Here is a 14,693-nt window from a genome sequence, read left to right as displayed (position 1 = left end):
TTTATTCCAGCAATCAGGGAATGTCAAGATACAGGTGTGAGATTCAAGTTGCTATATCCAACTATCTTTGGAATATTTTTCCCTTTTCAAAGTCATTTTTGATGCAGAACAAGCAAAGGAGGAAATGTAAAAGTTTAACCAACAAAAAGTGAGCCATCAAGTAGCAGGGCTACTCGGTTACTCTCATTCTGCTGATAATAAAGCACATAGACTACTGCTAGTGGAATATTTTCCATGTTCCAAATGAAGATGCTTGAGAGACAGATAAAAACACAGCAGCTGACCAGAGGAATTGGGAGTACCTTGGAATTGCACTTGAATCTGGATTTGGGAGATGGAGATGAACAGGAAGAAGGCCAGCAGCACAAAAATTTGTAAATAAATGTGAGACTGCAAAGCATCAATTGCATTTGTGAAATACTGTAAAAGAATAAGTGGAAAGAGTGCACTTTTGTTGACTTTGTTAAATGTGTGAAGAAATTAAATGTATTTGCCTCACTTCATGTCATTAATACTTGGAAAGACTGAGTGGGGGACAGGAGGAAGAAAAAAGGTAGCTGTAAGTAAAACCATTTCTGTTCTTAACGTTTTTTCTATGAAACCTTTCACAATTTAAAATGCATATTTTTATAGTAAAGTAGTTTTAGTTGTTCTGGTATGTGATAAAGTTTAAAAAAATGCAAAAATACGATAAACTTAAAACAAACTAAGAAAAAGATGCAGAACGTAGCATATACACGCACTTTACTGAATACAGTTGAGCGCTTTCATCCAAGTGACAGGACTTCTTCAAAACTCAGAATGTATGCAATACTGCAATGTTATCATTAACAGTTAGTGGTTTGCTATTAAGTCTGCAGTATCTTCAGTACTCCATAATGGAAGAGAATAGATGCAATTGTATCGTCTATGTATGAAGTGTCTCTCAAATAGTGCAGCTGCTTCTCATACAACGGTGATGACTTGCTGAAACCATCAGTAAACCAGAAAAAGTGTGCAATTTACTTGTCATATCTGTCTTGGTCTACTATCTCAGTATATTTGGCCACATAATTCAAACTGAAAGTGTCTTTGTTCTGGTTTAAGCACTTGGGTTCCACACCAGTTATTTTACATTAGGAAGGTTTGTGGTCTATACTCTTGTGGCAAGAGAGAATAGCCTACATCCTTCTGAGTTAGGAATTGCTGTTATAAGTCTTTTGTGCCTTTATTTGATTGGCTTGAGGGCTAGCTTGTTTAAAAATGTGAATCTGTTTGCCTGGGGTGTTTGGCAATGTTTGGTGACTATGTTACTTGAGAAGCGTGTTTCTGTGTTGATGCAAAGTAACCAGTATATTATTAGTGTAATATATTAGTGAAATACAGCTAAGTAATATTATTCTGTGTTGAATATCTGCACTTTTTGACCTTTTTTATAGTGCTTAGAATTGATGCTCTCTGCCCAGCGGTGCCTAGTAGTGATCTGTATAGTCACCGATATCTCACAGTATAATTCCCCCTTGTAATCCATGCAAATTTTTTTAACTAGTAGAACATTTGGTTGGGCACACCTGAGCGCTGCTCATCAAGTTCCTTGTCTTATTGACCTATTCAAGATTTAAATTTCGCTCACTCCTCCCTTGTAAATCAGTAGCCATGTATATGCACTTTCCAACTCAGCCATTCTGGTTGTGATGGGTATTCTGAGGCACTGTAGCAATTGCATAATGTACACTGACAACCCACTTATTCTTAATAAAACAGATAAAGTATGTCAGAGGTGTAAATGCACTTTAAAGCTGGAGGGAAAAATCTGTCAACCAAAACTAATCCTAAAGAATTTGTCAGTGGCTCTTGCACCATGTCTACTACACAGGATAAAGATCCCACTCATAAAACTACTTATGCTGAGGCACCGACTGATAACCTACCTAAACCACTAAGCCTACTTGCACAGCACAATCAAAAAAAGGTCCTCAGCTATCACGTAAACACTTCCTTAAAACACCACCTAGTGCTACACATAGTAGCACCGTATCCGATTCCTCCACTGCTAAGCCCCTAAGACGATGCAGCACACAACCAAATTAACTGGTCATTGGTGACTCAATAGTGAGGCACACCAATGTCCCCTTCACCAGACTGAGTAAGGAGAGAGTCATGGTTAGCTTTTTTTGGAGCTAGGTCCATCAAGTCATACAGACACTCAGGTCATTGAACCATAGGTACCACTATTACTCCTGCCATTTTCAACATTGGTGTTATTGACCTGAGATGTACCTCCCTTGACTATATGAAGCGAGACATGATCAAGCTCACTGATTATGTGTCTCTGGCAGATATGAGCCTAATAGTGAGAGTCATACTACCTTCTTCAAGGATGATGCCACGTTACCAAAAGAAAATGATAGATTTCAACAACTGGCTTAGCTTCTGGTGTCAATCCAAGGACGTACAATATTTGATGGCCTGGGAGGACATGGTTGACTGACCATGCTGCTTTGTTTACCCTTTGGCTTTCGGATATCGACAAAGATCTTTTCCACCCTCATAGTGCCTTTTTAGGCAATGCCAAACAGATAAACCTCCCAACCTAACTGAACCTATAAAGAAATAACTGAAGGTGGTACTCTTCAATGCTAGAAGTGTTACAAGAAACTCCCCTCTCCCCACGCCTTCCTCTCTGGGGAGAGTACAGACATCTGTGTAGTAACGGAGATATGGTTTAAAGTCACGGACAGTATCCCAGCAATGCAAGGTTATAATGCCTTTCACATCTTTAAACTAGCTACTGTACACGAGGGAACTAAAGGTGGAGGAGTCTCAGTCTATATTAAAACCAACCAAACATCCAAATTAATTAAAGTCTATGACCCACTGGAATTCATACATGTGCAATTCACCATAGAAGGGTATTGTACCAACCTATAGGTTATCCTCCATGTCCCAGAAAACCCATACTACCTATCTCAATGTACCAGAGTCCCTCACCATTCAACCCAATACAATATTCATGGGGGATCTAAACCATTGGGAATCCTACACCACTACTAATGCATAAGCCCAGTGATTCATAAACTTTGTTAATCCCAACATCTTGGAACAGTTGGTCCATTCTCCAACCAGGGGAACAAGTATCTTGACCTTGTACTCACAAACATGGGAGGCTGATGATACTCACCCAGTGTAATGCCTTTGCTTGTCAGATCTGACCATAAGGAAGTACTGCTTGAAATAAAAAATTTAATCATGGGATCCAGTGAAAGAAAAACGTTTAACTATTCCAAGGCCAACCTCTCTCTACTAAGTCACACCTTGGCTAAATTCCAAGCACCCCCAAGACCAGTAAACACCATAGCATATTCACAACATCTCTATATAGCCATATTGATGGCTGCACAGAGAGAATAAAACAAACTCAAAAGATAAACTGCTCTGTTGGAATCACAATATCAATCAGTTATACAACAAAAGAAAACAAATCTTGGCCAAGAGTAGGAGGAACAAAGCTATACATACGAAAAGCCCCCTGACCAATCTAAACAGGCAGCTAAGATTGTTAGTTAATAATTCAATGGCGAAATTTGAAATAAAAAAAAAATAGCTTCTCAGGCAAATGACAACCAAAAGGCTTTCTACAGCTATGTTGATAACTTCAGGGGGAATACACAACAATTCACAGAATTTATTGTAATGGCATCACTTACATTGAACCAGAAGCCATTGCCAAACTTTTGGCTTACAGGTTCAGCTCAAATCCCACCCCTCACCACAACAGTCTACAGAAAATACTGCATACCACAATCCCCTAAACATTACTAGGGTACAGGTCATCAATGCACTTTCCAAGGCCAAAAACACTGTACCAATGGGTCATAATAATATCCCAGAATACTTAATAAATAGCATAAACATGAGCTCTCTGGTCCACCTGAATCACTTTCAACTGGAGACTACAGTCAGGTTTTGTGCCCAAAGAATAGAAGATGGCTATAGTCATTCTCCTGCATACAGGAGTTCCAACCACTGATCTTGGTAACTATAGTCCCACAAGTCTGACCCGCTTCATATGTAAGGCCATGGAAAGAATCTTCATGGACAAGATAAATAAGGACAATGGTAACCTGTAAACACTGAATCCATCACAGTTCAGCTTTGTTAAAGGAAGTCATGCCTATTAAATCTGGTAGACTTTCTTGAGAGGGCCACCAAAGTACTGGATGAAGGCAACACTGTGCACACAGCTTACCTCAACCTGGCCAAGGCTTTTGATACAATACCCCACTCGGGCATTATTGAAAAGTTCACTAATTTAGGTATAAACTCTTTTGTCACTGCTGGATAGCCAACCAGCTCACTGATAGGAACCAGGAGGTCAAAACAAGTGAGGTCACCTCCATCAAGAGACCAGTCATTAATGGAGCCCCCCCAGGGCTTGTTACTGGGCCTGCTCCTTTCTGGTACCTATTTCTCTGAAATGGAAGCAAAGGCTGAAGGTTTATGGCTGACTGAGTCTGCAAATGATTGCAAGTTGGGGGTTATCATTGACCCCCTTGCAGACACTAGCATTTTTAAAGAAAGACTACCTCTGACTAACAAATGTTGCCAAAGCCATTGTCTTAAACTCAATGCTAAAAAATGCATAATTGTACTCTTTGAGAAGTCAATCATCCTGGCTAATTATCACATTGATAATACAGCCCTAAGAGTTGACCCAGTATTCAGGGATCTGGGTACACATGTATACAGTAGCCTTACCTTCAACCACCATATGGCTATAGTGGTGAGAAGATCCTTTTATGTTGTCCAATTTATAAGCAAGGGCATGGCATCTAGGTCCAAAGAGGTCATTATCCTACTATACTCTGCCCTTATCAGATCAGTCATAGAGCACAATGCTTCCTTCAGGTATTTACCTGAACAGGCATATGCAACAACTAGAGCAATGTCAAAGGTTTGTTACAGAGAGAATACAAGACATAATAAACCTGCTTTATGTAGAGCACCTTAAAGCCTTTTCCCTCTACTCAGTCTGCTATAGATTACTGAGGGGTGATCTATGCCTAGCTTACAAGGCATCCGCAAACCACACAATTATGAATTTCCTGCATATTTGTAAGTCAAGCAGTACCAGAAATCCAAGGTCTAAGGACCTGACTTTTGCCTGTGACTTAAACAGAATATGCTGGAGATACAGGTATGTGTCCCAGAGACTGCTCCTCCTATGGAACAGGCTTCCCATCCATGTGAAGCTGAGTTCATCTAGACCAGTGGATGGGGAACAGGAAATTTACACCAGGCCTGACAACTACGTCACTTATAGACAGAAGTAGTTTATAAATGCCTGGCAGTCAAGGTCCTGCTTGCATACAAGACATCATTATTCTTTTGGGAAAACGTGGTTAGGCATAGAAAGCCCCCTTCAGTTGTTAGCCTAGTAAAAATCTGACTCCATGAAACTGTCTATGCTTCGTTCATTGAAAATGTTTGCATTACATGATGGCATCAGTAGCCAGGTCTCTGTTTAATATTATTCCATGTTGTTATACCCATTCCACAGTAGTGTTTCTGCTTGTGTGTCCATCTTGCCATGCCAGCTTCAGTGAATTTCTCCTCTGTACTTCTTACTGATGCCATTTTATGCACTTACTGGTTGTAATCTTTTCATTTGTGGCATCTAGTTATCCAACACATATTTTATATATATTTTGTTGGGCTATATCCTAGATTGTTTTCCAGTCTTCAGAACTTCCCCATAAGGGATTGCAAGAAATCTTCCAGACTTGTTGCTGCCATACAGTTAACCTGTCTGTCAGTCCTTTATATATATATATATATATATATATATATATATATATATATATATATATATAGCTATTGGCATAAACATAAGCTTTTTCTCCAAGCATCAAATTAATAATGGCCAACACACAATAATTCTGCACATAATTCAGATTGATTACTAGGGCCTGCAGAACCTTTGTCATACACTGTGGTATAAGTTTGTGGGCAGTATGCCACATTGTCTAAATTCTGCCATTCATGTCAATTTTAGCAGAACCACCAGTGAACCATCCTTTCTAACTGCTGAGACTGGTGTTCAAAGGGATGTTTTTGTATACAGGAGACCAACACTTTCTGATGCTCTTGCTCTCTGGCATCCAAGTCTTCTAAAATAGCACTTGCAGTTAATTTATATTGCATTTGGAACACCACAGCACAATATTAGTTCATTCTTGTAGATACTATCTCCAGTTCTGTTGGATCAAAGCTTAGGTGACAAGTGCATTCATCAAGTTATCATCACATAATCATCCCTAGATAGAGAAGTCTACCATCACTGTTTCTTGTTTCATTATTCCTTTAACATGCAGCACACAGTATACTTGGCAGCCACACGCTGTTCTAGAGGTCTATATTGTGCTTGTGTTCCAGTAAAACTTTTAGACGAAAATACTTTGAATAGTTGCTTCAGGAATAAGTGGTTTCTGAGGGTCTACTAGACCCAGTTCTGTGCTTGTCATAAGGCTTATTCACTTCATCAAATGGTGTTTGCTGTTTAGACCCTATGTAAAATTAGTCTTACTGCAGGTCATATGGTAGATTAGGGGAAAAATTAGTCCAAGATGGAGAACAAATGGTCTCCCGAATCCCATTGCTCCTAGAAGGTGTTGTGCCTGTTCCTTTGGTTCTTCTACAATTTCCTGCTTGCTTTCTATTACTGCAGTTGGTACTCCTCTTCCTGCTACATTCCATACCATTCCATGAAATTTCATAGACTTTTCTCATTATATTTTATTTTCATTCACAGCTACCCACAATGTTGCCCCATTGGTCTGTACCTAACCAGGCATATCCAACAACTGGAACAGAGGTTCCTCACTAAAAGAATACAGGGCATAAGTAAAATGTCCTATGCAGAGCACCTCAAGGCCCTATCCCTGTATTCTGTGTCCTACAGGTTTTTGAGGGAAATCTATGCTTGGCATATAGGGCATTGTCAGACCCCACTCTGATGGACCTCCTGCATATCCACAAAACAAACAGCACCAGAATTACCCATTCTAAAGACTTAAACCTTGCCTGCGATATAAACAGGACTTGCTGGAGAGATAGGTATGTATCCCAGAGACTACTGCATCTATGGAACAGGCTCCCCATCCATGTAAAGCAGAGTTCCTCCCTAACCCAATTCAAATGCAACTTAGACAATTAGATGGGAAACCAGAAAATCATCCCTGGTTTGGCACCAATGTCTCTAATGGACACAGGTAACCTGTAAATGGTTAATCTCTCAGGCCCGTGCTTACACATCAAGGGTATCAAAACTTGTCAGAGATTTGGGATGCATGGCTAGGATTAAAAAAACCCTTGTTCTCATTAGCCTAGTAAACACCTATGGACCTGTGAATAATGTTTCCACTACGGTCATAATACCATAAACAGAGGCAGCCAGTGGTGGCACAATTTTATTCGGTTCTCAATAGTATATTGACATCCTCCAAGATCCATCAAACTTCTTCACTGGCTATATAGGACTATATCTTTGATGGTAAGATATAAATTGGTTCCCACTTAACTTCAGCATGAATAACACCCATGAGTGTAATTAAAGAGCAGTGCCATACCCCAAATTTGAAGGATCTTGCTGTAATCTCTAAATTTTTCTCTCTCAATATGTCTATGTCTGAAATGTGCTCTGGTACAGAGGTTATTGCAGCTGTAATCCACATAAAGACTCTATCCCCAAAGGCTATTTCGATAGTTGTTTCTACTCCAGTAGCCTCTGTACCTCCATACCCATTAGTTTCTATGGCGTGCCCTAATAAACTGCAGAGCTTTTCTGCAAAACAATTATTTCAGCTTCCGTGTCTACTAATGTCATGACATGCTGTGATCTGCTATGCCAGTAAATCATGAGGGTTACATAAAGGTGTTAGTTTCCCAGCTGTAAATGTTTTGATTGTGCCCCTACCCACTGCACTTTTTACAGTGGCTCACTATTTTTCTGAATCTGCTTTTTCCTTCTCTTGCTTTTCTCTGTCATTTTCACTTTTCTCCATTTCATACATTTCTTCTGAGCTTATCCCGTTTATGATATATTCTATCACTTCTCATTTTAGAACACTGGCAAAAATCAATTTTCCTGTTACTTTTTTACCCTGCTGTCTGTTGGCATTTACCTTCCGTACTTTTCTTTGCTCCCTACCCTCTATCATTTCTCTCAATTGAATTAATGTCTGAACCACATTATACACTTGCTGTCCAACACTACATCCTATGGCTAACATTAACTGATCTTTCTGCCATACTGGTAAATTCTTTACTAACCTATTTCTCATAGCACTTTTAATTACTTGTTAATCAGGGCCACTCTCTGTCTTTAGAGCACCAGCCTAAATGTGTCTAGTGAAGACACAATAGCTATCTCTGAGACAGAAAAGGCTCTGCAGATAAAGTTAGAAGCCATCTCAAGATGTAGGCAATAAATAAGTTCCCATGGATTATGGTGCAGGACCCTTCACAGGCCTGAAATGTGTGGGTCTCTTGAAGCTAAAACATAAAGGTCCATCCGTAACAAGTTACATATAAGGTTCATGACATAAGGTACCTAACAATGAGGAATGGAAAACAGATAGGTCCCCAAGGATAAGATGCAGAGTCTACTACAGACCTAGGCAAGAGATGTGGCCCCTAAAGATATATGATGCAGTGCCTAGTTTAGTCCTATGCTGAAGATATGTCCCCTACAGATACTGAACATACTATCTCCACGATGGCTCAAGAGACATGATCCCATGGGATATGTAAATGCCCTTCTAGACATAGGAAGAAGGTAAGACATTAAGGGGTAGGTACAGTGATCTTCCCTCAGGCTTTGGCATGTAACTCAGATTAAAACTGATGCTAACATAAGGAGAATGCACATTTTTAAAATGTGAATAAAGTCTCTGTAAATGGCTGACTCCAATATTATAATCAATAATTAAATAATAAGTTATAATAGTTAATTAATAAATTAATTTTCAATAAATAAATGCTCTGTAAATTAACAGCCTGGAGTTCAACTGTAGCAATGGGCTGCAATGTTAGATAATATAGTAGACATTCCACCAAGACCTGGTTTCCTTCTTCAAAACGAATTGCATAGTACAGTAAATTCTCATTTAACCGGCACCCATGGGAATCGGCAGATGCCGGATAACTGTAGTTTTTGGTTGCTTGATAGTTACTATTAAAAATAGGCCTGACTAATACTGTACCCTATACTATTTGTTTGGTTTGACTTGTTCTTAGGTTGGGGAGAGAGGGAGGTATGTTCCTGTGGGGGTAAAACAGAAAGTGCAACATATGAAAATTGTACTGCGTTTCTTTGATATTTTACTGCTGGTTGCTTGAGAGTGCTGGTCGCTTGAGTTCCGGTTAACTGAGAGTTTACGATAGTGATTTTACTGATGTTGAATTTTGATTTATTCTGTATACTGATGCATGCAATACAAGTTTATCAAAATAAAGGAATACACCCTTTTATCTCCAAGCTGTACCTGAAGTAAAGTAATTAGCATCTGGCATATATTTGCTCTCATTTTTAGTTCAGTTCTCAGAATCATGGTTGTCAAACAAATAGGTACCAATACATTAACAGAAGTCATGATTTTCCTGTGCCCAAAGAAAAATACATACCTGACTTCAGACTAATGAAAATAATGTAAAACATCAGGTTTACAATCATAAAATGTCCATCCCTTTTTAAAAAGAAATTTCAAAACTACATACCTGATCATCAGAGACTTGTTCCATATAGATATGTGTTCCATTCACTATCTGCATCCGAGTGTATCCATAGTCATTATTTCTATAAGCACTCCAGTTCCTGGGTTCCGGTATGAATCCATCATGCTTCTCCCTACATCCCTATAAAACGAGGTGATTGAGGAGTAATACATTATGTAACTAGGTACCACCAAAGAAATCATTTTTTTTTTTCAAAAAGCAATAGCTGTATGTGAAGAATTGAATATCTAAGAAATAAAAACAGAAAACTGCGACTCTCTATAGTTAAAGGTCTGGTAATATCAATGACCAGTACACATGCTTTACTGTGCAAACATCCCTATAAAAGTTCCTATGATAGTAAATCTGTGTAATAGTTTCAGACCTCACTAAACATAATGACTAGTTTATCACATTTCAATAATTCTTAAAAATAACACTTTTAAGTCTCAGCAGAATAAAAGACTGAAGATAGTAACTACTGGGCTTGAGATAAAATGCCACATGCCCTTGGAAATTCAGGTTAAATCTAGTCAGTCCTACTAAGCCCTTACTTGAGTGTTTATTATGTTTGTTCTAATGTGTAGTTTTGATTCTTATTTTGTTTGGTTGTGTTTTGCTTCTTCCCAATATCCCCAGGCTAGGTGAGAATCCTACCCAGAAATCCCTATTAGCCCTCTTTTCTCTAGTCAATGATGGGTGGTAACGAGGTAGCTAGCTTCCTGGTCCAGGAGGTCACCTACCCCTTGGTAGCACCCCCATCCACCTCTGCAGCTCTTCTGAGCATGCCTGTTACTGCCTTCTGATAAGAAGCATGCCTCCACATGCCACTTTTCCCTTGGATGCATAGTGCAAAAATGCACTATGTCAGTGCAGGCTCTGCCAGCTCTGATCTATACTACGTGAACATGTAGTTCTCTTCCTTGATGTCACCCACTTAGTGAACCAAAGCAAGTCCATCCTCCCCATAAAAGATGAGTGAGATGGCAACGGCTGCTGACTCCCATCCTCCCCTACCAGCTACTACAGGCACATAAGCTGTTATTCAAACTCAAGATGCCTATGGCATAGTCAGGGATTTTGTCTGCTACATCACAACCTGGTTTCTTTGGTCATGATTCTGATAAAACAGAATCAAGGATAGAAATCACCATCACCATGTGAGGCAACAGGAGTATGGCAAGGTTGGTGTACAAACATAGGACAGGAACATACATCTCAAATGTACAGAATTTCACAGAATTTCCAGAATTTTGCCTCATATTTTTGGTCCGTTCCTCATAGGATTGATGGTTTTCTCATAAAACATTCAGAAATGAAGTCACTACATAATGACAGACATTTGAGTTTCAGACTTCATAGCCTTCAGAATATGCATGCTAGCTCAAAACCTGTTATTCTAACACCTTTCTAAGTCTATAAGTGCAATATTTAAAATATGTCCCTCTTTTGGGGCCTTTGCCTCCCTCCTATTATTTTTGGCTTTGTCTGGATTTGTTGTTCTAAAAGGTTGAGAGGTATGGAGAGGAATGAAAAGAAGTAAAGAATATACCTAAAATGAAAGGAATAACAGCATGTTCAGAGCAGAATTTACTGTCGATACTTATGACAGTGATACAGCTACTACTGTTATTATTAATATTATTATTATTACTACTTTTTTACACTATGCCGGTTGCTCTGGGTTCTATTTAGAGAAGTGAAGTCTGAGAGTTCTTGAGAAAAGATGTTTTTAACTTTATTTTTTATTAGTCTTTTCAGTCATTTCTTGATGACACATTTTTGTGGCCTAGTTGAGCACATATGTTTTTACAGCTGAACTACACCTAATGCTCTGAATGTAATGAATTTCTTTATTTCAGCTTTTTTTTGTTAATTTTATTCCATTATTCATTTGATGCTTAATTCAGACTTCTAAGTAACAGTATTAACCGCACTAGCTATAATAAAAAGCCACTACCGATTCCCTGTGATACATCATAGGTTATAGAGGGATTTTAGTGACAGCTTTGCATGGATGACCTGAAGCTTGTTTTACATTTCCTTCCACAACAGTGGATGAGAAGTAAAGGTCCCCTAATGATTAGAATAGTAAAGTAACAGTCTGGCTTATCCTTTGGAGAGGCTGAAGATGGAGTATTAGAGAGTTATGGAACATACTCCCCATACACATAAAATAACATTCAACCCAGTAATTCTGAATTGCAACATACACCTATGGATAGGAAACAGAAAATTTAAAAAGGAATGTTACTTTGTACTACTAATGGAGAGATGCATCTCCTAAAAGCTTTATCCCATGCATGGGTCCCCTCAAATTATCTATAATATTATCCCAGTTATTCTCATTAGGGGTAATATATAATTATCGATGATGGGAAGGGTAAGACCAATCTATAACCAAATGGGATAGGTTATTTCAAGCACAAAAAGGGAAAATGGCTAGTCATAAAATGGCCCACATGGACAGCTGGCCTAGTACTTACCTATGAAACTATGAGAACATCTGGAGATCCTAGAATGATAAAGTGGGTATGGAGTGGACACCTAAATTCCACACAGACTAGCCTAAGATACAAGGCATTTGAAGTGGCTAGTTCATTGATGGACTGACTTACAGTAAAGTTACGAGAGGGGAAGAACAGTTGCAGAAAGGCTTACTAATAATTAAAGGACTAAAAAGTGAGTTTCTTATGAAGCAAAGAGAGAATGGCTATTAGGAATAGTAAGACAGAAGATACTGGCAACATAGTATTGAGACATATAATGCCGAACTGAAGCAATGGTTCTGGAAGTCTTTGGGTCTGTGGCACAATGGGAAGTCGTGTATGTAGTATGATGCAGCTGTAGGGCATGTCACTCAGTTAGTATAGTGCAGTCTAATTTAATGATCAGCCCAAATGTAGGACATGTAAATATATGAAGTAAGAATGAAAGGCATGAAAAGTGGGTAAGTAATTAGCAGTGAGAGAAATAGGGTCAAAGTATAGTGTAGCCCTATATAATATGTTTATACAGATGTGTTTAAAAGTTAGCAGTAGTTACAGAAAATAAATGAGTGAAAGCAGGGGCAAATTTGTTACTACAGAATCATTTAGAGTTACAGTTTCAGGAAATAGTGAATACAGTCTAAAGAATGAACAGTAATATTAAAATTAAAATTAGTCCTTGCATGAGGTAGTGGGCATACCTACTGCTACAGTTACACTGTAGTTTGGGCATTAAATAGTGAGGTATAAAAATCTATACATGGAGACAATCTTTATTTAAATCCTCTCAGAGAAACAAAACCGAGGGCATAAATCTATAGGTATGGAAAGTCTTTGTTTAGATCCCTATGGAGGAGCAAACAAAATGCAAAAGACTAGACTGGGAAAATTTAATCAGAAGTAAAGGAAATGTAAAACAGCAACAGTACCAAATGGTTAGGCACACAAGGCCTTAGGTAGGTGAAGAACAATATTATGCTTGGTTAAAAGCACTATGTCATATAAAAATGACACAGAAAATGCAGATAATGTAAAAGGAAAAAGGCACCAATGTTCCTTACTGTTTACTCATAAATTTGGTAAGGTCTGCTTTCTACTTCAATACAGGAGAGTTTAAAAAATGCAGTAAAAAATTGAAATCAAAACTAGTTAGTGACATTTACTGTAATGTTGGCAGTAACCACAGCTGCATAACAGAATACAGCTCCATTTATTTGTATGTAAAACAAGTAAAAGAACTTGCCATTCTGAAACTCTTTTCAGCCACAGCTTGGGCCTTTAAGTGTAAAGGTGACTACAATTTAGTGTAGTTAATCAACCAGTACCCCATACACCCTGCAAATTATACATATCAAATCCACAACACATAACAGTGGGGAAAAGGAAAATGTCCACTCTCTGCTGCACTCCAACCTCCCACATAAGTGTTTTGACTACTTATGCCAGCATTCAGAACACTTGACATTCGGAACGATTGATGGATGTAGGGCAGCTTGTCGAATGACCACAATGCTGAACCAGAATATCAATGTAATTATGCTGAGACACATAATTCTGACACTTGCTGGGCATACTCTGGTATTACCCCAGAACGGGCTAAATCAAATGCAAGTGTTTTGCCCCCACCATGCACATTCCACACCCCTGCTAATTATATATACTAACTCCAAGATCACACAATCCCTGTGGGAAAGGTTATATTACCCTACCCAGGGACTGTCAGTCTTGTAAACTTTTTGACCAAATGGTGTCACACAGATCTCAATGTTGCATTCATTCGACTAGCTGCCCTACAACCATGTGTGTGTGTGTGTGTATGTATGTATGTGTATATATATATATATATATATATATATATATATATATATATATATATATATATATATATATATATATATATATGTTTCTCCCTCAACCCTGTATCCACTTTCTGTATGAAGTCCCTGCTCCTTAAAGAAAAACCCTGCTCTCCTTCAACTGACATGCTTCCTCCTCAATTCCTCAAACTTGCAGCAGACTCAATCACCTACCCAGTCTCCATTCTCATTAATCGATCTATTAAAGAAGCTACTATATCCAAAATCTGGAAAACCTTATATATAATCCCCCTTCACAAGGGTGGCAACTCCAGTTATCCCACTAACTACAGACCTATTGCTATACTTTCCCCACTAAGATTCTATAGAAATGCATTCACACCCAAATACTTAACTTCCTCCTCAAAACAACCTCCTAGCCTCCACCCAACATGGTTTCCGGCCCCACCACAGTACCTCTACAGCCCTTCTATCCTTTACCCACTCCATAGCTGAAAACAGGAACAACAATAATCCAGTCTCATGTCTTTTCCTAGATTTATCTAAGCTCATAATCTTGAAATTCAAAATACTGAGTCCAAAATTTTGAAAGTTCAAAATACTGAATTTCACAATATTGAAAAAAACTAGAGGA

General features: G+C 38.5%; 1 protein-coding gene across 1 annotated transcript in view; it reads right to left on the bottom strand.

Moving 5' to 3' along the window:
- ACP7 (acid phosphatase 7, tartrate resistant (putative)) overlaps positions 1 to 14,693 on the bottom strand; it is a 1,845,593-nt gene that overhangs the window by 69,511 nt on the left and 1,761,389 nt on the right. Inside the window, exon 12 of the mRNA XM_044073976.1 lies at positions 9,757 to 9,894. Within this exon, the coding sequence (XP_043929911.1) occupies positions 9,757 to 9,894 (138 nt within the window). The remainder of the gene's footprint in view (positions 1 to 9,756; positions 9,895 to 14,693) is intronic.

Source organism: Protopterus annectens, chromosome 6.part0, assembly GCF_019279795.1.
Source record: "Protopterus annectens isolate FY-2018-M chromosome 6.part0, PAN1.0, whole genome shotgun sequence".
In the NCBI taxonomy this organism is placed as follows: Eukaryota; Metazoa; Chordata; order Ceratodontiformes; family Protopteridae; genus Protopterus; species Protopterus annectens.
Note: the sequence above shows the minus strand (reverse complement) of the source record. Positions and strands in the feature narration are given on the sequence as shown.